The sequence below is a fragment of the Lepidochelys kempii genome, chromosome 3, assembly GCF_965140265.1.
Source record: "Lepidochelys kempii isolate rLepKem1 chromosome 3, rLepKem1.hap2, whole genome shotgun sequence".
Classification (NCBI taxonomy): domain Eukaryota; kingdom Metazoa; phylum Chordata; order Testudines; family Cheloniidae; genus Lepidochelys; species Lepidochelys kempii.
The window spans coordinates 114,215,410-114,241,741 of NC_133258.1; the positions used below are offsets into that span (position 1 = coordinate 114,215,410).

At 40.7% G+C, this 26,332-nt stretch overlaps 1 protein-coding gene across 7 annotated transcripts in view; it reads left to right on the forward strand.

Annotated features, from left to right (window-relative positions):
* The window catches only part of MTHFD1L (methylenetetrahydrofolate dehydrogenase (NADP+ dependent) 1 like), a 247,910-nt gene that overhangs the window by 113,873 nt on the left and 107,705 nt on the right, over positions 1-26,332 (forward strand). For 6 of the 7 annotated variants that reach the window (XM_073337644.1, XM_073337645.1, XM_073337646.1 and 3 more), the window contains one exon: positions 3,995-4,106. The exons of the other annotated variant lie outside the window; for it this stretch is intronic. In XM_073337644.1, the coding sequence (XP_073193745.1) occupies positions 3,995-4,106 (112 nt within the window). The remainder of the gene's footprint in view (positions 1-3,994; positions 4,107-26,332) is intronic. 7 annotated transcript variants of the gene reach the window in all.

A 26,332-nucleotide genomic window follows, 5' to 3' on the forward strand; every position in this document is an offset into this window, starting at 1 on the left:
CAGTGGGGGAGGTTTAGGTTGGATATTAGGAAAAATTCTTCACTAGGAGGGTGGTGAAACACTGGAATGCATTACCTAGGGAGGTGGTAGAATCTCCTTCCTTAGAAGTTTTTAAGGTCAGGCTTGACAAAGCCCTGGCTGGGATGATTTAATTGGGGATTGGTCCTGCTTTGAGCAGGGGGTTGGACTAGATGACCTCCTGAGGTCCCTTCCAACCCTGATATTCTATGATTCTATGACTTCTGCTACGAAGGGTAGTGAGTCTGAGAAATGTGCAGGAGATAGTGGATGGTTTTGCTGCAAGGGGGTTCCCTAACTGCGGTGGGGCAGTAGATGGCACACATATCCCCATCTTGGCACCAGACCACCTTGCCAAAGAGTATATAAACCAAAAGGGATACTTTCCAATGGTGTTGCAAGTGCTGATGGATCACAGAGGGTGTTTCACTGTCATCAGTGTAGGCTAGTCAGGAAAGATTCATGACGTGCGCATCTTTAGGAACTCAGGTCTGTTCAAAAAGCTGCAATCTGGGTCTTTCGTTCCAGACCACAAAATGAACAATGACGACATTGAGATGCCTATAGTTATCCTGCCTATAGTTATCCTACCCCAGACTACCCCTTGCTCCCAGGGCTCATGAAGCCATGCACCGGCTGCCCGGACAGCAGTAAGGAACAGTTCAATTATAGGCTCAGCAAGTGCAGAATGGTGGTTGAATGTACCTTTGGTCGTTTAAAAGGGCACTGGAGAAGTTTACTAACAAGGTTGGACCTTAGTGAGGAGAACATCCCCATGATTATAGCTGCCTGTTGTGTGCTCCATAATATCCGTGGGGAAAAAAGGGGGAAAAATTTTCTGCCGGGGTGGGCAGTTGAGACAGATTGCATGGCAGCTGTTTTTGAGCAGCCAGACACCAGGGGAATAAGAAGAGCACAGCAAGGGGCGCTGCATATCCGCAAGGCTTTGAAAAGCTGTTTCAGTAATGAGTTGCAGTAATGTGAGCTGCTTGTCTGCATTGAGCTTTCCCAAACCTTCACCTGGCTTGTGTCATGTTCCTGTAAAGCCAACCCCCTGCCCAAACCCACTGCTTCTACGCAATAAAGAACATTTATTTCTTGAATCCATTTACTTTATTTAACAAATATAAGTAAAGAAGGAGAGCAGAAAGAAAAGGTAACCTTGGGGAAAAGGGCTTGTAAAGTTGGAACAGGAGAAACATTTTTAGCTGTGTAACATAACACTGCATTCCAGACCATCAAAGGTCTGTGAATGGGCACCTTCTGTTCCTTGTACCCTCCCCCTCGAGTTAACTGAAAGGGATAATGGACTTTTTGCTCATGCCTCATGAAACGCTTGGGGGAGGGTGATTCTGCACCAGGTGATGCTGGCTGGCTGTCCACCAGGGTCTGCAGTGGGACTCTTCCTGCTTCTGTTCCTGCAGTTCAACCAGGCACCTCAACATATCTGCTTAGTCCCTCATAATCCGAAGCATCTCATCCTGCGACGCATGCTCTCACTCACTGGAAGCTTTCCTGCTCTCCATGTCTAACTTCTCGGACAGTGAAGTCCTCCATGTTCTCAGCTCTGTGTCAGCTGCCCCGAAGGCGTTCATTGTCTCAGTGAACATGTCCTCCCATGTTCTCTTTCTCCTTCTAATCAGCAAAAGTCTGTTTTCAGGTGTTGATATGTCAAAGGACGCATTTCCAGCTGTCAGTCATGGGGAAAAAATAAAGGAACTATTGTACATGAACAAAATGTTGCCATAGCAAGGCCATTTTCATTTGAAAAACCAAAACTCTTATTACACTAGATGCAAGCCATAACATAATCAGAATCCGTAACCATGCACTGTGCCATTTTGCTGCTCCAGCCATGGTGTAGGACCCCCTGGGGGTAGGACCGCACTTTTCATGAAGTTTATGGCAGGCTCATGTTGGGAGCGGAGGTAGCTAGTCGAACAATGGCCCTTCCCCATAGCACCATGGGAAGTTGTTTACGAACGGGGCTGCGGGGGAGGGAGGGGAATGTTTTCAGTCCCAAATTGCAGAATCTCTCATGTGGGGCCCCAATCCCCTATCAGCCACTTTATACTACTTGCCAACCAATGTTGAGCACACTAAAGCACATTAGTGGCCCCATGGTTTGGCCATCTGGAATGTGGGAGGTCTACGTGCCCTTTTTTTCTCTTGTAAGAGCACTTTTAATGAGAACTTCCCCCATTTCCCCTCGGCGACCCTATGTTATATCAGTCTCCTGAGGGTAACAGAGGCGGAAAGGAAGGAGATGCTGCAAGCGTCTGGGTGTAGACCCGGTCCTTATGCTGCTGTGCTGTGTACCGCAATGATGCCAGCAGAATTAATTCAGGAGTTGCGTGGGAAAGTATCCTACCATGGTGGAAGAAATAAGACTGCCCTGCCCAGAAACCTTCTGCGAAGGATTGCAGAGTACCTCATTGAAAGTTTCCTAGAGATATCCCTGGAGGATTCCCGGGCTATCGCAGTCCACATAAACAGTCTTTTCCAGGGGCCACCCTCTGCGTAGCTGGAACGGCCTCTTTTAAGCAGAGAACCAGAGCACCTTGCTGCTTCTTAACAGTAAACATGCAATACCACCGAATGTGTGTGCCCACTAAAGTTTAACTGAACTTTGATTGTAACTGTATACTCATCAGAGGTGCCTTTCCTGGCATCACAGTCGGCCACAGTGATGTCCTGCGACCCACAGGGCTCCAGGGTTAAAAATATTTCCTGGCTCATGGGGAGAATGGATCCACCGCTCGCCTGTCTCCCATTATCCTCCTCTTCTTCATCCACCATAGAATCCTCCTTGTTGTCCCTAGATTCACACACCTGTGAGATGTCCACGTTGCTTCTGGGGGTGCTGGTAGGGTCACCCCTGAGAATAACATGCAGCTCGTTGTAGAACTGGCATGTGTGGGGTTCCGCACGAGAACGACTGTTTGCATCTGTTGCCTTCTGTTATGCTTGGCGAAGTTTTTATTTTCACGCAGCACTGATGTGCGTCCCGCTTGTCACCCTTCTCCCCCATTCCACGAGTAATCTTTGCATAGATGTCAGCGTTTCTTCTTCTGGATTGGAGCTCTGCCTGCACAGACTCTTCTCCCCACACAGCGATGAGATCCACCACCTCCTGTGCAGAACAGGCTGGAGCGTGTTTGGAGCATGTAGTCTCTGTGATCAACTGTGCTCAAGCTGGCATGCTCCCAATGCTTAGGAAATGGGAAATCAAACATTCCCGGGGCTTTAGCAGGGGAAGGGCTGTTTCCTGTGTACCTGGCTGCAGTGCAGCAGAGTTGAGAATGATCACCAGAGTGGTCACAGACACCACCTGGAGGCCAATTAAGTCAAATTACACAATGCTGCATCTGCACTACCTCACAGTCGACCTATGAAAATCAAATTAAGCACTATGCCTCTCGGAGAGATGGAGTACAGAAGACGACATTAGAGGCGACTTAGGTTGGCATAACGGACCCGGTAGTATAGACACCTACTTTAACAGGTCGACTTAAGGCAGCTTCCTTCGACCTAACTTTTTAGCGTAGACCAGGCCTTAGACTGGGTCTGGGACCATCTTTTATTCTGTGTTTTGTACAGTACTGTGGGCTCCTAGGCACTACGGTAATGCTAATATAATATGTTGTGTGTGTAGTTCTGCTGTTTTAACCGCTGTCATTTAGTGTTCTGTTATGAATGAAGATCCTAAAAAAAAAGGCGATGGTTTGTTGCTTCTTAGCATCTAGACTTTCACATGAATGGCACTATATGCCCCTGAGATTTCACTAAACCCCCCAAAAATTATCTGTTAACAATGTGAGTGTTATCTCTTACTATCATATGGCTTCCAGTCCCTGTGCCCCCAGGCAGTTTTCTCAAAACTATATACCTCAAAAAAGTATACACCTGTGGAGCCAGTTCCCTTCTCCCACTGTTTTATTACCTGGAATATAAATTCTCTCTTTGTATCTTCCAGGGAACTCCAGTATTTGTGCATGCTGGACCCTTTGCTAATATTGCACATGGGAACTCTTCAGTTTTGGCAGACAAGATTGCCCTGAAGCTGGTTGGAGAAGGAGGATTTGTGGGTAAGGTTTTTTGGGGGTTTTTTTTGTTTTTTTCCATTTTATTATTATTATTACTCTCTCATGACCAGTTCCTGTCAGTTGTTGGGTTTAGTGTGAGGGTGGTGGTGGTGGCTTGTGATAGACTACATGATCGGATGGTTCCTTCTGGTCTTAAACTCTGACTGTACAACAAGGCGCCAAACAATAGCTGCATAGCTGCCGCAATCCATAAGTTAATATTGAGGGATAAAATTGTAGTGACGAACTATGTTGCTAGTGTGTTCCAGACTGAAGTTGAGAATATTGTTTAATACGTCTTCAAAAGTCATAGTGTAAAAATGGCAGCTTCTTACCCTGTCTCTGGTCTGTTCACATTCCTAACTACATCCCTAGCCTGCACTGAGAGTCACGTGAACGGACAGAGCCCTATTAACACCAAAGAGGTTCTGTGGATTTCCACCTGCACAGTTCTTATTGCAGGACCAGGGCCTAAAATACATTTTTACTACTTATTAGCAGTTCAGGACCAATACAGATGTGGGAGAGGACTGGATCCTATTATAGCTCAAATCTCTCAGCAGAATGATTAGTTAAATTACAAAAAATTTTAGTAGTGGAGATATCAGAATCAGAAAGAATTCAGCTTGAGTTTTAGATTCCAGGTTGAGGTTGTACTGCTGACATTTAGAAATAGAAAATTGTTTACATGTAAACGGACTAAATTTTATATGAAAGTCAAACATGGAATCTGATGGAACAGTTTCAAGTAACTTTTTAATAGTATAATTGCTATTTAAATACTCCTCCACTGTGTTGTGAATCCAAACAAAAACAGCACAGTTGGAGAGCAGGAGAACCAGAAAGTCTCTTTCTAACTATTTAAACTGAGTAAAACGCAAAATAAATGCAGACCTTACATAATGAAACGTAAATTAGTTTTTCAATAGTCTTGTTTATTAATAATCTCAAAATTAAAAGTAAAGATTCTTTTTATCATTCCCAGAGTTATGCGGATATAAATTGATGATTCTGGTTAAGCAAATGTAAAGATGTTTTTGTAAAATAAGGTGCTATGTAATGGTAAGTTGTTAAACAGACACAGCTATATTTTTACTTCATTCCAAACATATTCTAATCAATATTAGACATTTTCTCTTTAGAACCATTTTGTCCTTTTCTATTCAGCGTTTTCATAAGATGGCATTACGATAAACATGCTCATTTGGTCTGTTTTCAATCCATAAGTTTTCTGTTTTGTAGGTTATACAATGTATAACCTACAAAAGAAGGGTGGGCTATGCAGTGCAAGCTTGGTAAGTAAGAATTTGTATTTCTGGATGTCAAGGTCAGCAATAGATTAAACATTCCTAAAACAAGTTCATATGCCTTGTCCTTTTAGCATGCACATGTACATTGTACAGAGAGGTGAGGCTTTTATTTTGTGAAAACATTTCAGTTACTGCTGCCTATTTCTCTGGTTCCTGCTGAGTTCTAAAATATAAACATCTTGTGTAAGGGAAGATTTTTTTTTTTTAATCCTCACTGTAGATATCAAAGGTAACACTGAATTTCTTACAATTTAGTTATTTTTACAAATATGCTTGTGATGACTGAAAACAAACTGCCCTGCTTTTCTAACTTTTCACATCTTGGAATCCCTAGCAATCTTAGATGCAGTTTATTTTTACTATGACTACGTTGGGAAACTGAATGACTTACTATCTAACCTATTTTGTCACCACATAACACCATGGCTAACAGATCTCAAGTGTACGGATAAATGTCAGTGGTATGTGTCTGCACCCTTTGAGGAGTTGTGCTCACCCTTAGGCAGTGATTTGTGGGTATTTGAATTTAAATTTTGTTTGCAAGAACAACGTTCTGCTCAATGTTTGAGTGGGACCTCTGACCTGATGTATTGTGGCTGTCAAATGAATAGCAATAATTAAGAAAATGGTGAATTATTAATGAAAATGTAGAGTTGTAGTCATCATAGAAAATGAGATTTTCCAAGTAGACTGTATGCATTTAAAAATGTTCAATGCAATGGTGGTAATCCATTTAAAGTGCACTGATATTGTAAGAGATGGATTTTCTTTATCACTAGTTTTACTGATGTACATCTGGACAGGATCTGTTCGTTCCCACGTGATAGTTTGAAAGCCCATACTAGGTGGGAACACTTTGTACTCTTGATACATTAGTTATTCTCTGATAATGGAATCTATATTGCATTAAGCTGTATAGCAGATATAAGCCCTGTTCACTGTTATGTGCTTTCTTCGAATAAATCAAAAGCTTTTTAAGGGTTTAACATTTTTAATGTGTTCATTTTAGTGACTTCTATTGCTATATCCAGTAACCTTTCCACATGGCAGGTCTGATTCATATTGTCACAATGGAAGGAGGATGTGGCAAACACATTTGAATCTGTATGCAAGATGTAGAAGGTGAAAGAACTACCTTTGTTGCTGACTATTATTTCTGCGTTCAGTTCAGCTTAGTGTTGCTCTCAGGCATTCACAGTCTGTATTTGTACTTCATATCATTTGCTATACAGTTGTCTGTTTAAAATTCTTTTCTCTTTTGTTTGTTTTTGTTTGTTGGATCCACTTCCTCTGCCAGAGTGTTAGGCAGTGTAGTTAGGATAGTTTCGTCAATTCTCGATTTTCTTCTTTAGCTACTCCACAGGAGTGCACCTGAAATGTAGAAAATAAATCTCTATAAAACTGGGCTCTTTTTAGCTTTAAGTTAATGCAGTCTTTGGTCCACTAAGAGAAGGCTTTCCTGTAAACTCTGAATTAATAGACTCTTATGCCTCGATTTAGCAAGCACTTCAGCACATGCTTAACTTTATGCACATTTATACCCATCTCTGTTCAGCAAAGCACTTAGGCATATACTTTAAATTAAATTAATAATGTATTTAAGTGATTTGCTAAGGTGGGGCTTTATATAATGGAGAGATTTTTGGGGGAAATTTCTCACTGTTGCTAGTAAATACCAGTAGCAACAGCGAGAGCTTTTTAAGTATCAGGTTATCTGACTCTGTGCAGAATAGATCTAAAACAAATGGTGTAAAAACTGCCCCAGCCCCCACGGGGGCCCTGTCTATTAGCGCTACCACCAGGAGCTACACTAAGCTGCATTGTGAAATGTTCACTAAAAACCCCTGCTTTGTGTCATTGAGTCTTCAGATCTGTGACATGGAGATTGTTCAGTTGCAGACCCATGGCATCAATACTTCTGTCCTCAGAGAGAGGAGGAGGATGGTCTTGACTTAGTGCATAGGACTATGACTGAGGAAAACTGAATTCAGGTTCGGGTTCTGCCACATACTTTTGGTGTGACCTTGGGTAAATCACCTACTCTCTCGGTGCTTCCACTCAGTATCTGTAAAATGGGGATAAAAATACTTTGTCTATCTTGTCTAATTAAATTTGGCTTTTCAAGGCAGGAGCTGTCTCCTACCTAGTGGCACAATGGAGACTTGCTCTCAGCTGGATCCTCTAGGTGCTACGATCATATAAATAAACAAATAATGAAAGTAGAGAGAGCGCTATCGTGAATAGCTAATTGTTCTAGAGACTCAGTCAGACTGTTTATTCCCCTTATTTGGAGCTGAATGTTGTTCAATTCATGGGGAAAGTATTTTATCCTTTTGTATCGACCAAGAGTATTTGTGTCTGCAAGCACAATAAACCACCTTACCTTAGTGTTCATTTCTGTGCATGAGCTCGTGTTGTCTTTTCTTTGTCAGATCAAGTTATATAAAGAGTTGTCACGTTGAAAAACTGCAAAAATCTGCATGAAAAAGGCTCCATCTTGAGTTTGTAATAGTTTATATAAAACAGGCACATATTATAATACAGTGTACTTAGTGTTAAAGGTGGTGTGTGCTGTCCTGTAACTTGAGTCTAGAGAAGTCTGGATCCATTTTGTTTTATTATCCCCTTTGCCAAATATCACAAAATTCTGTCATTTCTGTTGTTGTAAAAAGATAAACAAAAGTGTCCTCAGCACCCCCATTTATTATTACTCTTCATCCGCAGGAGTTGATATTTACTGTATTTTACCTCTAAAATCGATTAATATATTTTGATGGAACTTCCATTTTTTAAATCAAAGATAAAGGTTTTGCAAATGAAGCTTTTTCAGAAGTTCAGGGTAAATTCTGTCTTCCATTTCTATAACCAGTTATTTATTCTACAGATGAGTTGGAAATGCATGGTGCTATGCTTTTGGAATTTTTTTTTAAATGTTGATTTAAAGTTAAGTCCATATGTATTATTTTAACTTTGACTTTTTGATCAAAGTACAACCAGAGCTGAAGTCAGGTCTCTTTATTGTGAAGTCTTGTATTTGTCGAACTATCTCTGCTTGGGAGTTTAATATGTGAGTCATTCAAGTGAACTGAAGTCTTATGGGCAATCATAGAGACATATAGAGTAGGCGTTTTAAGTCACTTCCCCAGGGCAGGATTGTTCTGTATAGTGTAACCTTATGTGCTTTCTAAATGTCTATTTCTAAAATGTCTCTCTTTTAGAGCTTTTCTTTTGCATCTATATCTCTGATACCACAATCTGCATCTAGTTCTTCATTTGTTTGCGTTGTCAAAGCTTCTCACTGCTTCATCCCTGGATCTGTGCACCATTTATCTACACATTCCTCTTGTTGTTGCTGTCAACAGGAGTTTATAATTTAGTGTTGTTCTAATGAAGACAACTCTGGAGAGACACACCCAACCACTTGTCAGTTTGTTTCCAATTTCTGTACTGCACTGGTGTGTATCTTGCACTTTATAGACAAAATAAGCTTAACTGTAGAAGGAAACCTAACCAAACTAACGATTCCCATAACTTCATGCTTCCTGCCAGGTCTTCAGTACTGATCTTTACACATTATGTTTTAGACCTTTGCAGCCTGTCATATGCCTCTTTATCCTGTGTGCCAGCAATGTGCAGTCCCTTCCTTGGTCTTCATTTTGCTTTTATATGAAAGCTTGCTTGAATTGGTTTCTTAACTCAATTCTAAATCATTTCCTTGTGGTTTAAATTTATAGTTAAACAAAGCTGACAGCTGGTGTGGCAGGGAAAGAAATTATGAGCCTAGTTTGTATGTCACATGCTGTGGTTCAGGAAATATAATGTCTTTATTTATATTCGGTTACGGTGTTTTTCAGATTTCCCTTTTCCCCAGTTCTCTCAGGCATGTGTTCTAGGAGTAGTTCCATACTTGGGCCTGATCCACAAAAGCTAGTCTATAATGGGGGCCAGTCCTCAGCTGGGGTAAACTGGCATAGATCCATAGACCAACTGAGGCTCTGACCTCCTTGAGGATAAGCTTCCTTGTTCTAGAGAATCTTTTGTACTTATTTATTGTATCCATATTTATAATTTTTCTTCATAATTGTGCTTCCGCGCAAGTTTAGAAAACTGGCAATTAATAAAGCTGTATCTTGAATCTGCTGTCAAACTTTTGTGCGGAGAGTACAAAATACCTTTCTCTTCCTCATGATTTCTCACTGGCACTTGGAAGATTATCTTTTAGTATTTTTTTTCAAATATGTAAAGGAGAATATTTGCAAACATAAGTATTTTAACAGGCTTCTGTCTATATCATTTGCTACCTACAGTAGCCATTAAAGTTACATTAACCATTACAGTAAAGAAACACTATTATTTATATAAAATCTTAGATGCTATATCTGACCTGGAGCAGTGCAGTAGACAAACTTACAACTCAGTGGCACTTTGACATGGTCAAAGTGACAAGCTAAGAAAACTGTCTTTTGCAGCAGTGTTTTGATTGGCTAGAAGAGGGACAGGATTGCATTTGTGAAGGCCAGAGAATAGGATGTTATAATAATCCAAGACATAAGATGAACGCCTAGCCTGGAGTTTTCACTGTGTGGATGGAATTGAAAAGCCATACCTTAGAGATGTTATTCAGTAAGAGTCTGCAAGATTTAGATACAGCCTGGATAAGAGGATTTAGAAAGAGGGCTAATTTGAAGGTGTCCCCCAGGTTATGGGACTGAGTGAAGGAGAGGATGTTGGTTTCGTCTTGGTGACTGAGAAGGAAGGGAGCGGAGAAATTGAGCTCAGTTTTAGCCACACTGACATTAAGCTGATAGTGGACATCCACAATTTGATGCCAGAGACCAAGGCCAAGATTTTAGTTTGGATGGTCAGATAGGTCTGGAGCAAAGAGGCGGGTCTGAGAGTCATCCGTATAGTATGATAGTTTAGTTAAATTAGTGTTTGCAGATGAGCATACACGGAGATAAAGGTATAGAGGGAGAAAATAAGGGGACCGAGGACAGAGCTCTGTGGGAGGATCATCTGAATGACACACTGAAGAAGCAATTGGAGAACTAGGAGAATCCTGAGAGAACAAGATCAGAACAATATATCAGGAAGAGAACTAACAGCATCAAAGGCAGCCAGTAGTCAAGAAAGATGGAGAGCGCGCACTGGTTCTGAACTTTGGCCAGGAATAAGTCATTAGAGAGTCATTTTAATTGGGGGGTGGGGCAAGCCAAATTGGAGAAGAGGAACTTCAAACAGCAGTTGTAGAAAGCCCATTCAATGAATTCTTGATGGTTCAACTATATGTTTTTAAATTTAAAAAATTGTTTAGATAAGTGAATCTAGAAACTACATAGTTATATTATTTGTTTAATATTTCTTTGCTCAAGTTGAATACCAAAGCTTTTCTCTTCAGATGATAGTAGGTTGGTATTGAGCAGAACTCAAATGTCTGTTATTAAAGCTTTATGGCTTGCTTTATAAAATATTTTTAGAATCTGTAGTTTCATGTGTATAGATATAAATAAAAAATAAAATAATAAATTAACATCCTAAATTGCCTCAGTGTTAACTATAGGGCTCAAAGTATTTCCTCCCTAAAAAAATCCTTGAAGCCCCATAAACCATCACTTCATGTAAATGTGTGTGTACACATAGTCTATACATCATGTGTGTGTACACATAGTCTGAATTCTCAAATTTCAGGACTTCTCAGATCAATGGAGAGAGTAGGTTTCAAAGTCAACAGAGACTCACTGAGAAAACTCTCCCTTCAACCCACATAAGCTGAAATCTCATTTTGGCTAGCTTGAGTATATGAACGGATCTCAAATGTCTCAATAGAATACAAGACAAGTTAAGATTTTTCTTGAATTGAATTATTTCAAGAAATGAATTGAAAGATTCCGCCTAATAAATGCTACTGAAGGACTAGATTTTGCAACCCTTGCATACACTTATGAGTGTTTACACCAGTAATCCCATTGAGGACAAGAAAGGAGACATCAAAAAGAAAAGACCTTGAGAACCTCAGCAATGTAGAATGCAGCTGGCCACTCACTCACAGCTAGATTGGTGCTCACGTTGGCAGGTCCCTTGTGAGATTAGTTATGTAAGTGCTCACTAATGTGAGCAAATGTTACACAACCTAACCATAAGCAAGCAGTCAGTTGCATTCTGCACTGATAAAGTTCTCATGGTCTCCCTTTTCTGTTTTGTTGGTCTACCGTCCCATTACTGCCCTCTGTTGTCCTAAACCAGTCAAATCCTTCTCTTTTCCTGACTTTCCACTGCTTTTCTGCATCAGTTGTATTACCTGTGGTCCACTGGGGGAATAGAAAGTTAGAGAGTAAGTGGCCTAACAGATTGCCACATCTCTTGAAACTCTTGGATGAGTTTCAGCTAAGGATGAGGTCTTTTGTAAATCAGGGAGTTGAGAGTCAAGTGAATGTTTGTTTTTTAAAAGGTAAAATAAATTGATCCTGAACTCTTTGGGCTACGGTTTCGATAATTACTTGCTCGTCCAAGCAGTTTGTCCTGAACTGGTTCCTTCATACAGAATGACGCCAGCATTAGAATGAATAGAATACAATTTTGTCATTCCCAGTGTAATTTGAGAGGTGCTTTGGGCAGGGGAAGAGAGGCTTTATTGTGATCCATTATGGTTTTTTCCCCTTCAAAAAAGGTTCTTTTTTTTTTTTTGTTATTGCTCTTAGCTGACACACTTAGCATAATTGGAAAGACTTTGGCAGACATTTTTACTGGTGTAAATCTAAGTAGCAGCAGTAAAGTTTTATAAGCTGTCTAAATAATTGACTTTCTTTATATTGCACTCGAATTCTTGTTAGAATAAACAAACTAGTGATGCTAGCTTCTTAGTGATCTATTCAGTACATATGCAGTTGTATTTCAAAAGTGTATCCTTTTTATATACACTCAAAGCAGACACTGTGTAACAAAAGTTTACAAACCACCTTATAAAAATAGTTTGTATGTGATTAATGTACTAAATTAATAATCTCCAGTAGATTTTTTTTACATTGTAAAATACTTTGAAGTATTGTTTTAGTAGTAATATTTTTCTAAAAAAGGAAATAAAGCCTAAATGCTTTGGCTGAACTTCTTTTGACTCTGGTAGGACATGTGATGTATTAACTTTGCATGTTGAGTTAACGGATCTTATTTTTATTTGTTTTTGTTGCTTGATGTCACTGAAAAGGTTCCATGCAGTGGCCCTCCGGAGAATTTTAACTTTTAAGGTTTTTCCCAGCTTCTGGTTACCTTGATTTATAGCATTCCATCTCTAACTTCTTCAATCCTACTTGTTTTCACAGTGGAGAAAATGTAGTATTTGACAGCATTCTACTGTGCTAACAAAATTCCTTCTTTTGTGGGGGGGTGTGGTAGATTTCTTAATCTAATAATGTGGCACAGTGATACCGTATGTGCAGTAAGTTATCACTGTAGTTAGAACACCCTTTACAGGTCCTTGAATGTCCTTCAGATGTGATTAAAAACATGGTTTACATCACCTGTGCACATCTTTCCTTAATTCTGCAGCCCAGTGTCTCCAACAGTTGTGGACATCTGAGCTGCTCCCCGCTCTCTGCAGTTCACAGAGGCAGATCAAAGTCTCAGTGCTACATACTCTAGCCATGCCCCCTCTGCTCCTGCTTGCTGACAAATTCTCTGCCTACAGGGCAGTGTGTGTATAGTAGTTCTGTTGCTGTTGCCCAATTTCTCCATTTCCATGAGTTCTTGGCTATTTTGGGGGCCGTGGTGAGGATCGTTCTCCCTCTCTAATCCTTTCCTCCTCCCTGGGTCGGTTTACTTAACCCACCTCGAGCCTCCATTCCATTGTCTCCATGCTGGCTCCTCTGCACCTCCCAGGGCATGTCTACACTTACAGCATAGCGATGGATCCACCGGGGGTCTATTTATCGCATCTAGTGAAGACAGGCTAAATCAACCGCCAAGCGCTCTCCCATCGACTCCGATACTCCACCAGAGCGAGAAGCATAGGTAAAGTTGACGGGGGAGCGGCAGCAGTTGACCTACCACAATGAAGACACCGCGGTAAGTAGCTGTAAGTGCATCAACTTCAGCAACGCTATTTTCGTAGCTGAAGTTGAGTAACTTAGACTGACTTAGCTCGCCCCTCCCCCAGTGTATACCAGGCCTCAGGCATGGCAGAACAATTTTAAAAGCACAGAACAAAATTTAAATGGTGTTCCATCTGTGAGACAGACTTCCTGGGCTTGGCAGATAGTGAGTTGTGCCAAGCCTTCTGTCCCTAACTCCGTTAGGTCCCAGGGCTATGAATTGGACAGACATTTACGGTCCGCTACCCACCAGAGTGACACTGACTCCCAACATGGGGAAAATGCAACAGGAGTCTCTGAGGGGAGCAGAGGGGGCCTCTAAAGATGAAGCAGGGAAAAAGAAGCAGGGCTCATAAACTGTCCCCTCCTTCACAATTCAACCAGGAGGGCAGTGACATCATATCCCCTCTCCACTCCCTGGGGGAATGGGACCCAGCAGGAGAGGACTCAGAGAGATCCCTCGAGAAGGCTTCAAGCCTTAAAGAAGATTAGCTGCAAAAGGCCTCAAGAAAGCAACAACACAACTCATACGCTTACAAAGCATGCAAAAAAGTTAAGAAATCAAAGAAAGGAAAGAGAAAGAAAAAGCACAAAAGGAATTGATTGGGGATGAGTGGGACAAGCTCGATAAGGGCAAGCACATTAACAAAACAAAAAGACCTTAAGTTCTGTAAGATTCAGGAGCATGGGACCCTACTGCAGGAGGTACTGAAGGTTGATGCCACTGTAGTGCCCCTAGCAAGAGATATGATTATCCATTCAGAAGGGAAGTTCTACCCGAAGGACCTCATGGATAGAAAGATGGTGACCACTCTCAAAAAAGACTTTGAGGCCTACTCAACCACCCTCAGGCCATCTCTAGCAGCTACCTGCTTTGCAAGGGCATCTCTCTACTGGCTAGAAGATCTCAGGGCCCTAAGGGTAGAGATCACCCTGACTTCGACTCTATTTTAAATAAAGTTTTCCTAGCCACAGCATTTGAAGCTCAGTAACAATATGGATGCAATAACATTCTCAACTAGAGCCAGGGCTTCCAGCTCAGTAACCAGGAGCCACCTATGGTTCCAATCCTGCAAGGTGGATACCCACTCAAAGCAGGTTCTGTGCTCCCCTTTTCGGGGAGAAGCTAGACAAAGAAGTGGCGGACAGTGAGGCAATATCCAGTCAGTCTCTCTTGATGCCACTGAGTGCCTTTAGGAGAGAGGACAGACCAGACTTCAGACAGAGGTGCTCTTTTCAGCCTCATCCTCACAGAGATACAGCAGATTCTCCAAAGAAAAGCAATGGAACTGAGGTTCGAGGGGAGGAAGGGGAACTAGAGGGAACCCCACCCCTCCCAAAGACTCTTTATGACAAAGACCGCATGGGCCTCACTCAGAGGTGAAGCTAGGGGGCCGAATTTTCCACTTCCTGGAGGAATGGGTTGCATTGTCCATGGACAAGTGGTTCAGGAAGATAATTAGGGATAGCCCAGTTATGGGCTTCACCCCAATCCATTCTTTATCAAGTCCCCTATCTCCAAAAACCCTATAAGGCACAATCTGATCCAGACCGAGATAGCTCATCTTTTAGATGTGGGAGTAATAGCATTCCCTCAGAAGAAATATTCTCAGGGTTCTACTCCATCTTCTTCATTGTACAGAAGCACACAGGGGTATTCCAAGGTATCGTATATCTCAAAAGGCTCAACGAGTGGGTGAAGAAAATGAGGTTTTGGATGGAGACCTAGGCCTCTATGGTGTTGTCCCTGTCCCAGATGGATTTTTCTGACTTTAGTGGATGCATATCTCCATATTGCTGTCTGAATATGCCACTGCAGATTTCTAAGGTTTGCTTACGGCAGAAATTATTATTGGTACTGGATGCTTTGTTTGGGCCTCTTCTCAGCCCCCATGGTCTTCACAAAGACGATGGTGGTCACCATAGCCAGATTCACATTGCAGTGTATCCGCCTGTATTATGCTTTCTTGGAAAATATCTTCATCAGAGGTCCATCTCCAGCAACAGCACACACAGCCATGTCCTTGATGCTGAATCTCAATGCACAGCTTTGTTATCAATGTCAAGAAAAGTTCCCTGACTCAGTCCACCTTAATAATTTACCTAGGAGTGGACATAGACACCTCAATAGCAAAGAGCTACCCATCTCTAAAAAGGTCTGGAAGATTCAGGACCATCTCATGTTCTGTAGCTGCAAGAGGCCTGCCACAGCATTGGACCTTCAGCTGCTAGTCCATCTAGTGTCATGCATAGGGATCTCTTCACGGGTACAGTAACGCCCCAGTCGCCTTCAAGACTTCATCTTAAAGGTGTGGGCCCACTTCCTGGAACACGTGAAGGATCAGGTAAAGGTCCCGATGCAGGTGCTCAGCTCATTAAAATGGTGGTCAGCCTAAGGCAATATCTGCACAGGTATGCCTGTATGTTTTCCAGATCTTCTGGTTCTCACAACTGACACCAAGCTAGAGGGCTGAGGAGCACACTTGGGGACTGTGACAAATGAAAGGGGGAGTAGCTTCCTTTTAAGGACCCAGCCAGCCAGTTAGCTATAAAATTTCTTTTAGTAGCTGTTGTTTATTTACTTGCCTTACCTGTAAAGGATTAAAAGAAGTGAGTGGGCACCTGGCCAGGAGAACCAATGGGAAGGCTAGAACTTTTTAAAATTGAAACAAGACTTCCCCTGTGGCTGTTTGTGGTTGTTCTCCTGGAGTGAGGAGACAGGGCAGAACTATGCTGTAAGAAGCTTGGGGCCAGGTATGAAAAAATCATCAGGATCATACCGAGAAGCTACTCATTTAAAACCCCAGATATGTAAGTAGATAGGAAAGATGCAATTAGGTTTATCCCTTTTATTTCTTTATGGTTTGTGGACTCCTCTCTCCTAACCCCAAATGTTTTTGTTTTGTTTGTAACCTTTAAGCTGAACCTCAAAAATGTTAATCTTGATGCTTAATCCTTGTACGTGTTTTTTTCCCTTAAAGCTAGCAATTGCCTGAGTTTCCAGATGTATTTTCTTTTTTTGTTTTTAATAAAATTTACCTTTTTTAAGAACAGGATTAGATGTTTGTGTCCTAAAAGGTTTGTGCACATATTGTTTAATTAGCTGGTGGCAACAGCTGATTTCCTTTGTTTTTCTTTCTCAGCTCTTCCTCAGAGAGTGGGGTGAAAAGGGTACCCCACAGGAAGGAATTCCCAAGCGTTCCATTCCATTCTCAGAGGGGTTTTGCACTTGGGTGGTGGCAGCGTTTACCAATCCAAGGTTTTAAAAAAAAAAAGACTGTAACCTTGGGAGTTTAATATAAGCCTGGAGTGGCCAGTATTAATTTTTAAAATCTTTGTGTCACCTTCTGCATTCAAATTCTTCTGCATTCAAAGTGCCAAAGTGGGAAATCAGCCTTGACAGGGACCCAAACAGCTCAAGGCATCTGGAGCCCAGAAGAAAGAGTTCATGGTATAAACCTTTTAGAGCTAAGAGTGGTCAAGCTGGTGCTGTGACACTGTCGTCATCCTCAGTTATCGGTTGGTGTCTGAGCACTTGTTCTTTTGTCGGGGGAAGGTGTAGTGAGACACTTTTAGCAATATCTAGTCTTCTCAGGGTCCTAGTCTGTTAGCCCTACTATCTAAAGTGTAATTAAAGGAGGGCAGGGAGGAGAGACAGTTTGGATTGCAGTGTTGGTCTGCTGATGGTACTCAGCTCTATCTCTGTTTCATCAGACCCAAATGGTGCAAGCTATTAGCATTCCCACTGTATTCCCAAGACGGTGGCTGGGATTTGAGTGAGTGCTGTCTGAAGCTCAGCATGGAGAATTGTAGAAGCAAATGCAGGAAATGGCAGAGAGTACTGTCTGTCTCTTCCACTGAGGGAATGTGTCTGCCTTTTGTTACTCAAGTTTGCAATTTGGGAGATTTTGGGCTCTTCATCTATTTCTGACTGAGCCTGTACCTGCAACAGCAGTAATCAAAAAATGTTGTTTTTTTCATCTGCTTTTGGCAAGAAGGCTAGAACTTTCCTCTTCAGATTAGATTACTACAATCCACTCTACTTGGTACTATAATCGAAGACCACCTGGAATATTCTGCTGGTAAGCGCACTTGAGCTAATAATTATTATGTATGTTTGGTTGAAAACTACTGTTTTTAATGTCCTGGCAAAGGTCCTTATCTCTGAACATTCTTTCCCCCTCCCGTCCCCCCTGAAATGTATTGATCTTCAGAAAACTTTGCAAAACTTCTATGTCTGACCAGATATTTTCTGAGGTGGTGGCTTGACTAATTTTGTGGGTTGGGAAGTGTTTTAGTATTGACATGGAGTCAGCACGCATTATTTTGTGATGTGTTTCAAAGTTGGAGGAGTTCAGACACTTAGTTTTGGATAGTTGAATTATGTCCGCTGGCTAATAGAGCAAGGTTAGTGATATCCTGTATTTAGAATTCATGAAAGAAATGCTCAGCACAAAGAAGGAATTTGGCCTTTTTTTTTTAAAGCAAAGCTGCTCCTATCTGAAAGTCCTCAGTGATTTTGTTGCTGAATTCTGACCTGTGGAGAGGAGGTAAATCCACATAGGTGTTAGAACTCCAAATGGCTTTTTAGTAATACTCTTGAATAGGTTCTCATAGATGTGCTATCCCAGCTCTGTTCCTGACCTGCTGTGACTTCACTGACCAGGCACTTGATTTCATTGTGCCTCTCTTTCCCCTCCTACCTTTTTTCTGCCATGTCTATTTAGCCTTTAAGTTCTTTGGGGCAAAGATTGTCTCTTACTATTTGCTCGTACAGTGCCTCACACAAGCAAGTCTCAATTATGGTTGGGTCCTATAGGGACTATAGAATAAATAATATAATAATAAATTATGTCAAAAGAACCACAACCAGTAAATAAGAGAGTAAAATAACACAGGATTTATCCATACAAGTGTTGGTTTTATTCCTTTTCTTCCACCCCCTCACCTCCCCCCAAAAAAATTAATAAAAAGATATTGAAATTTATCTCTGGGAATAATTGTCCCATGTGGGAGAAATATTTCAAATATAAAGGTATAGCATTTGGAATGACATGATACTGTAAATGAAGACTTGCGTAGTGGACTTGTTTCTTGCGCTCAGATACTGTGGTGACAAACTTGGTATAAAAACCAACCGTATTTAGAATAGAATTCTTATCCAGCTGTATCTGTTTTCTAGCCAAATAATCAGCAAAGTTGGATTGTTGATTGATGGGATGTAAGTAACCAGGATTAACACTGTGATGATGCATAGAAGCAAAGGAGAAAAAATGCAGCCACTACAGAATTGGAGGGTTTTTTTGTTAAATCTAAAAATATATATTCATATGGTTTTGGTAGCTTCCATTGTGAAGCCAGTCATATGACAGTTGTCATCAGAGTACTCTCACTGAAGCTAATGGACAGCATCCCAATGTAATAAATGGGCTTACCCTAAATTCTCCTTCACTCATTGATATATTTGATTTTCACAATTAACTCTCTGTATAACTTTTCAAGAGTGATGTACCCAAATACTTGGATGCTAATATCTAAACTAAAAAGAAAAGGGAGTACTTGTGGCACCTTAGTCTCTAAGGTGCCACAAGTACTCCTTTTCTTTTTGCGGATACAGACTAACACGGGTGCTACTCTGAAAAATATCTAAACTGTATTGTTAAATTTATTCACCTTAATTTGGATTATTGCTGATTATGCACTGTATGTATCTTATGACTTATAAAACAAACTTTGTATTTGTGGATAATCTAAGCACTATACCCAGATGTACAGACACTCTTTTCTCAACCTATATGTTATAACATTTTTTAACATTCGCTTTAATAAAATTTTTAAATCCGTGGGGTAGAAAGGCCTGGAGTCCCATTAGGTTGCATTATTCAAACCAGAAAATTACCAGTTGCAAAACTGCAGTTTATAGTTTATTTAGATGGTAGGAAACCTTTAAAATAATTCTATATTTTTAGTGAACTTAGTACTGACTGTGAAATATTACATGCCCAAATTTGCCATCCTTCTGGGTATTAGAACATAGCTGTTCAAATTACTTTTCCTCTCCGTGATCTGAAGGTATCATTATGTGCAGTTCTTAGGCCAGTATGATGTAGTGCAGGACTGTAGTAGTGAAAATCACCTCATCTGATATTTTAAGTTAGGCAGCACATCTGGAGGAGCATGAATTCATCTGCTGCTAATATTTCATGCAATCTGGAAGTTTTCGATATGACGAGGGAGCATTTTTGAAAATTAAGGGTAAGATGTAGCAAATTGGTGAGGAGGTAGCATAGCCTACTGGCTAAGGCACTGGACTGGGAATTGGATGAGCTGGGTTCCCTTCCTAGCACAGCCAGTTACATCAATCTCTAAAAAAGAGCTGCTGTGGCTTGGCTTAACCATGTAAAAGAAGCAGTGAGAGATAAAAAGCCATCTTTTAAAAATTGGAAGTCAAATCCTAGTCAGGTATATAGAAAGGAGCATAAACACTGCCAAATTAAGTGTAAAAATGTAATAAGAAAAGCCAAAAAGGAGTTTGAAGAACAGCTAGCCAAAAACTCAAAAGGTAATAAAATGTTTTTTAAGTACATCAGAAGCAGAAAGCCTGCTAAACACACCAGTGGGGTCACTGGACGATCGAGATACCAAAGGAGCACTTAAAGATGATAAAGTCATTGCGGAGAAACTAAATGAATTCTTCGCTTCAGTCTTCACGGCTGAGGATGTTAGGGAGATTCCCAAACCTGAGCCGTCCTTTGTAGGTGACATATCTGAGGAATGGTCACAGATTGAAGTGTTGTTAGAGGAGGTTTTGGAGTTAATTGAGAAACTTAACAGTAACAAGTCACTGGGACCAGATGGCATTCACCCAAGAGTTCTGAAAGAACTCAAATGTGAAATTGCGGAACTATTAACTATGGTTTGTAACCTGCCCTTTAAATCAGCTTCTGTACCCAATGACTGGAAGATAGCTAATGTAACACCGATATTTAAAAAGGGTTCTAGAGGTGATCCCGGCAATTACAGACCAGTAAGTCTAACGTCAGTACCGGACAAATTAGTTGAAACAATAGTAAAGAATAAAATTGTCAGACACATAGAAGAACATAAATTGTTGGGGAAAAAGTCAACATGGTTTCTGTAAAGGGAAATCATGTCTTACTAATCTATTAGAGTTCTTTGAAGGGGTCAACAAACATGTGGACAAGGGGGATGCAGTGGACATCGTATATTTAGCTTTCCAGAAAGCCTTTGACAAGGTCCCTAACCAAAGGCTCTTATGTAAATTAAATTGTCATGGGATAAGAGAGAAGATCCTTTCATGGATTAAGGACTGGTTAAAAGACAGGGCACAAAGGGTAGGAATAAATGGTAAATTTTCAGAATGGAGAGGGGTAACTAGTGGTGTTCCCCAAGGGGGTCAGTCCTAGAACCAATCCTATTCAACTTATTCATAAATGATCTGGAGAAAGAGGTAAACAGTGAGGTGGCAAAGTTTGCAGATGATATTAAACTGCTCAAGATAGTTAAGACCAAAGCAGACTGTGAAGAAATTGAAAAAGATCTCACAAAACTAAGTGATTGGGCAACAAAATGGCAAATGAAATTTAATGTGGATGAATGTAAAATAATGCACACTAAAAAAATAACCCCAACTATACATACAATATGATGGGGGCTAATTTAGCTACAACTAATCAGGAAAGAGAACTTGGAGTCATCGTGGATAGTTCTCTGAAGATGTCCATGCAGTGCACAGCAGCAGTCAAAAAAGTGAACAGGATGTTAGGAATCATTGAAAAAGGGATAGATAATACGATGGAGAATATCTTATTGCCCTTATATAAATCCATGGTATGCTCACATCTTGAATGCTGCATACAGATGTGGTCTCCTCATCTCAAAAAAGATATACTGGCATTAGAGCAGGTTCAGAGAAGGGCAACTAAAATGATTAGGGGTTTGGAATGGGTCCCATATGATTAAAGAGAGATTAAAGAGGCTAGGACTTTTCAGCTTGGAAAAGAGGAGACTAAGGGGGGATATGATAGAGGTATATAAAATCATGAGTGGTGTGGAGAAAGTGAATAAGGAAAAGTTATTTTACTTGTACCCATAATATAAGAAGTGGGGCCACCAAATGAAATTAATGGGAAACGGGTTTAAAACAAATAAAAGGAAGTTCTTCTTCACACAGCACACAGTCAACCTGTGGAACTCCTTGCCTGAGGAGGTTGTGAAGGCTAGGACTATAACAAGGTTTAAAAGAGAACTGGGTAAATTCATGGAAGTTAAGTCCATTAATGGCTGTTAGCCAGGATGGGTAAAGAATGGTGTCCCTAGCCTCTGTTTGTCAGAGGGTGGAGATGGATGGCAGGAAAGAGATCACTTGATCATTACCTGTTAGGTTCACTCCCTCTGGGGCACCTGGCATTGGCCACTGTCGGCAGACAGGATACTGGGCTGGATGGACCTTTGGTCTGACCCAGCATGGCCATTCTTATGTTCTTACGTTCTCTTTGTGCCTGTCTGCCCTCCCACTCTGTCTGTCTTGTCTCTTTAGGTTATAAACTCTCTGGAGTAGGGACTCTGTGTGTGTGTGTGTGTGTGTGTGTGTGTGTGTAGCATCTTAACACAATGAGGTCCTGATTTCATGGGACATTCTAAGCATTATTGTAATATAAGTAATAGGGCCATATTACTTTTAATGCCAGCCATCTCTTGTCATTTGAAAATGCATCAAGAAGCTGACAAGCTGATATGGTATTTTAATATAGTTTTGTATATTTGCTCTTGACATCTCCCTTTAAGTGCTGGAATTCATCACTCAGGACATAACCCTTTCTTTTAACAGTGATGTAAAGTCAGAGCACAGCTCATGTAATATCCATTATTCTGGATCACAGGTCCATTCTCTTGAGTTAAACCAAATAAATAAAGCCTGTCACTCATTCAGAAGGCAGACTTGCTGTCTGAATCCTACTGAAAAAGATGCCACTCTAGTAAGTTGAATTTGAGACATTGCAATGTCCTCTCTGTTCCCTTCCCATTTTAGTAATCCAACCTAGTTGAAAAACCCCAATCCTCCATGAAAAGCCAATAAAGACCTTTCATTACCTTCTAGCTCCATTGTTTTTGTTTTTAGAAAAACAGTTGATTCCAGAATAAAGATATTACTCAAACACAACTAATAAAACATCATGTGTGCTAGGAAATACTGCACTTAATGCAATACTTGGCATGGAAAAAAGAGCAAGCTCCCGAGCTAAAAGCATTTCTTGTGTTTAGGATTATTTGGCAGGAAATCCTTCATTCTGTCTGCTTCTGAGTATTTTAAATTGATCTATGTCCACCCACCAGATTTACAGAGTATTGTATGTGTTACGTTGAGTCCCATCTCTAATGCTGACTTTTTATTTTAGTAGCTAGTTTATTTTTAATATCATTCAAGAATTAAACACCTTCAGTAGACTTGTTTGATTTAATAACAAATTTTTTACAGTTAGAACTGGAATGCCCTTAATTATGGGCTACTTGCTTGTCAGTTAAGGTTGCCTAAATATTTCCATTGTAAAGGGCTGGTTTTAGTTGCTTTGCACTTTCTCAATCATTTGCCTTTTCAGTTGAAATTCATGGGTGATAGGTATATGCTCAGGTAGGGAGTGATTTCCCCCCTTCCCCACCCATAAAGTTGCATCAAAAATGACTGAGTGGTTTTCAAGCATGGAAGAAGTGAAAAAATGCAGTTTGCAAAGGGAAAAAATGCTGACTTTTTAAAAACAAATGTTCCAGCAACTCAGCAAATGTCAGTGGAAACTTGAAATTTGGAAAGGACAGAGGTGTGCCTTTCACTGGTCTTGGTAGAAACTGGAATTGATTGGCAGAGCTATAGATGTTTGGGAAACATACTTTGTGCCTGGGCACTGTATTATGTCAAACAAGGCTAACTATCTCCCAGTTTTCTATTGACACTGAATACGCATGCATACATACATAAACAGAATGGGACTTTCAATTGAATAGATGTCACTTCAGGATTCCATTAGATGTGCACAATTTGAGGCACACTGATTGGGAATTGTCTAAATTCATAGATGGAATTGGTGTTTGCTGTGGGATTAAAACTCAAATATTCCAGGCCCATCAGTCCTGTGCTACACCCAGCTATACGTGTCTTGGTGAAACAGTATCAAGACTTGACAGCAATTCTCTGGGGATACTTTTATGAGTCTCAAAAGCAAACAAGAATTAGAAGAATTCCCTGTGTATTGGTATCTTCAGCTACTATGTTTTGCTCTACACATCTCAGTGGTCTGAGATTGGATGTGATTGAGAGAAAAGACAAAACACTGACCAGCCAATAAATATACAGACTTCAAACTGGAGATTTGGTTGCATATGCTGAAAGTTGCCAACAATTGGTCATTGGCACTGTGTTATACTGCAAAACACACACTGTACATGAATATAACTGTAGAATGTATCTCATGCCTACGAAACTGGACTCTACTAACAAAACATAGTTGCTGTTCTGTTGATTTAGTGAGCTAGGCTCAGTAGTACATCTGTCCTAGCAATGCTGCTGCTCAGTCCAGGTAGACTGATAGAAAGTACTTTTCTGTAGAAACATTGGGGGCTCACTGAAGCCATACTGGGTAACATTTCTAGCATATTCCAAATCAACACTTGATAAATTCTAGATAGAATGTGGCTCTTATAGACCTAAAATGGAAGAGACCATGGAACCTCTGCTAATATGGCTGAACCACTCCTGGAGAATAGCAGAATTGAGCAAATTGGTATATGGTTTTGAAGACTGGGTGTTTACATTTGAAAGTGACTAGCAAAGGACTGTTCTTTCATTATACAGCGGACCCTCGCTAGAGCATGCATCGCTATAGCGTGGATTTGCATAAAGTGTGGTAGCGGTGATGGATCCCAAATTTAAATATTTAAATTGGGATCCATGGTAACGCGGCCCCTGCTATAACGCTGTCCCCGCGGTACTGCACACGGATCCCAAACCTCACGTTCTAGCAAGGGTCCGGTGTATAAAATTATATTGAACTGAGGCCTGGCCTACACTGGGAGGGATCGAGCTAAGTTACGCAACTTCAGCTACATGAATAGCGTAGCTGAAGTCGACATACTTAGATCTACTTACCGTATTGTCTTCACTGTGGTAGGTTGACTGCTGATGCTCCCCCGTCGACTCCACCTACACTTCTCGCTCCGGGAGAGTACTGGAGTCGATGGGAGAGCACTCGGCGGTCGATTTATCGCCTCTTCACTTGACGCGATAAATCGACACCCCTCCCCCCGCTGGATCGATCGCTCCGGAGGTAGGTGTAGACATGCCCTGAGTTGTCCATCCTACAGGATGGTTAAAATAGTGAATTGTGGTGAGATTGCTACTCTAATGGCCTTATTTTTCATTCTTTGTATATATTTTTCATTTTATACTTTTTTATAACTTTTGCATTGATTTAACTTGGTGGTGATCGAAAAGATGGATTAGATTCAAACACATTAAGAGTACATGTGTGCTACAACTTTTAAACGTTGGGCGAACTTATCTGTCGTCTTTCATTGGATTGTATGTCTTACTTTTTGGCTCTATTTAATACATGATTTGCTATGTTGATAACTTGATTGAAATTGACAAACAAAACTTTTAGAATATCTACACTGCCTCGCTTTCAGACTCCAAGGGTGTGAATAGCAGTGCAAACCAAAGTGCTGTGCTGTAACTCGCCTGTTTTGGATGCTACACGTGTGAACTTAAAGGTTCCTACTTTAAATTAATGCAGTCCTCTTCAAACAGGTCTACATTGATGCGAAATAGGAGCCTTTTACTTCATGACTGCTGCATCCGCATGGGAGAGTTACAGTGCAGCACGTTGGTGTGTACTGCTATTCACGCTCCCATAGTACAAACTGTGAGGCAGTGTAGTCATGCCCTTTGTTCCCCTGCAGATGCATGATAAGCTGATGCTTCTAAAGTACCTTCAATTTAAGCTCTGATTATAAATTCAGAGTGGGACTGTAGCTCAGGAACAGTGCAGATGCTTTTTATGCATGAGGACCCTGCATCAAACCCCATATCACAAGAAGAACTCCCGAGGGTTGAGTAAGTAGTCTCATAAATCAGGGGTTGCAGGTTCAGTTTTTACTGCAGCCAATTTGGAATCCAGCATGCAATTTGGGACCCTTCGTTACAGTATGAGTGAAAGGACACAAAAATTTGAAGTTCAGAGAAGGGCTCCTAAAATGATAAAGGATATAAAATTATGAAGAGTGTGTGAAAGAAATGTATATGATATAACTGTAACCTTAGGCAAAGGTGAATAAGGGAGGATGTGAATACTGTATAGATATTTGAGTGATTATTAATAGAATGTTGCAAAGGGACTTTTCTTGCTGAGTTGGCTAAATGAAGTGTGATGGTCTTAAATGGAAAATGGAGAAATTCACATTAGTTATTAGACAAATGGCTTAACCAGGAGGAGAGTGAGATAAATTGGCTTGTAATCTAGCTGAGTTAGCTAAAAATCTTAGTGGGAAATGTTACAGTCCTGCTCTCTGTAGGAATAGGGGACTGCATGACCCAAGTGGTTTCATTTCACCCATCAGTTGTGATTCTATTCGATGATCATTTGCAGAATTGCACTGGAGTTACTTTCTCACAGTGATTTTCAGCAGCTGAATCCTTCTTCCTTTCCCGAGCATACAAAGCAAAAAAATAAAAGTATGTTAGTGTCATTTCAGTAATTTTATGATGCAGGCTGTAGACCTAGTAGTTTTGTGTCAGAATCCTGAATGCTAGGATTTGAAAAAT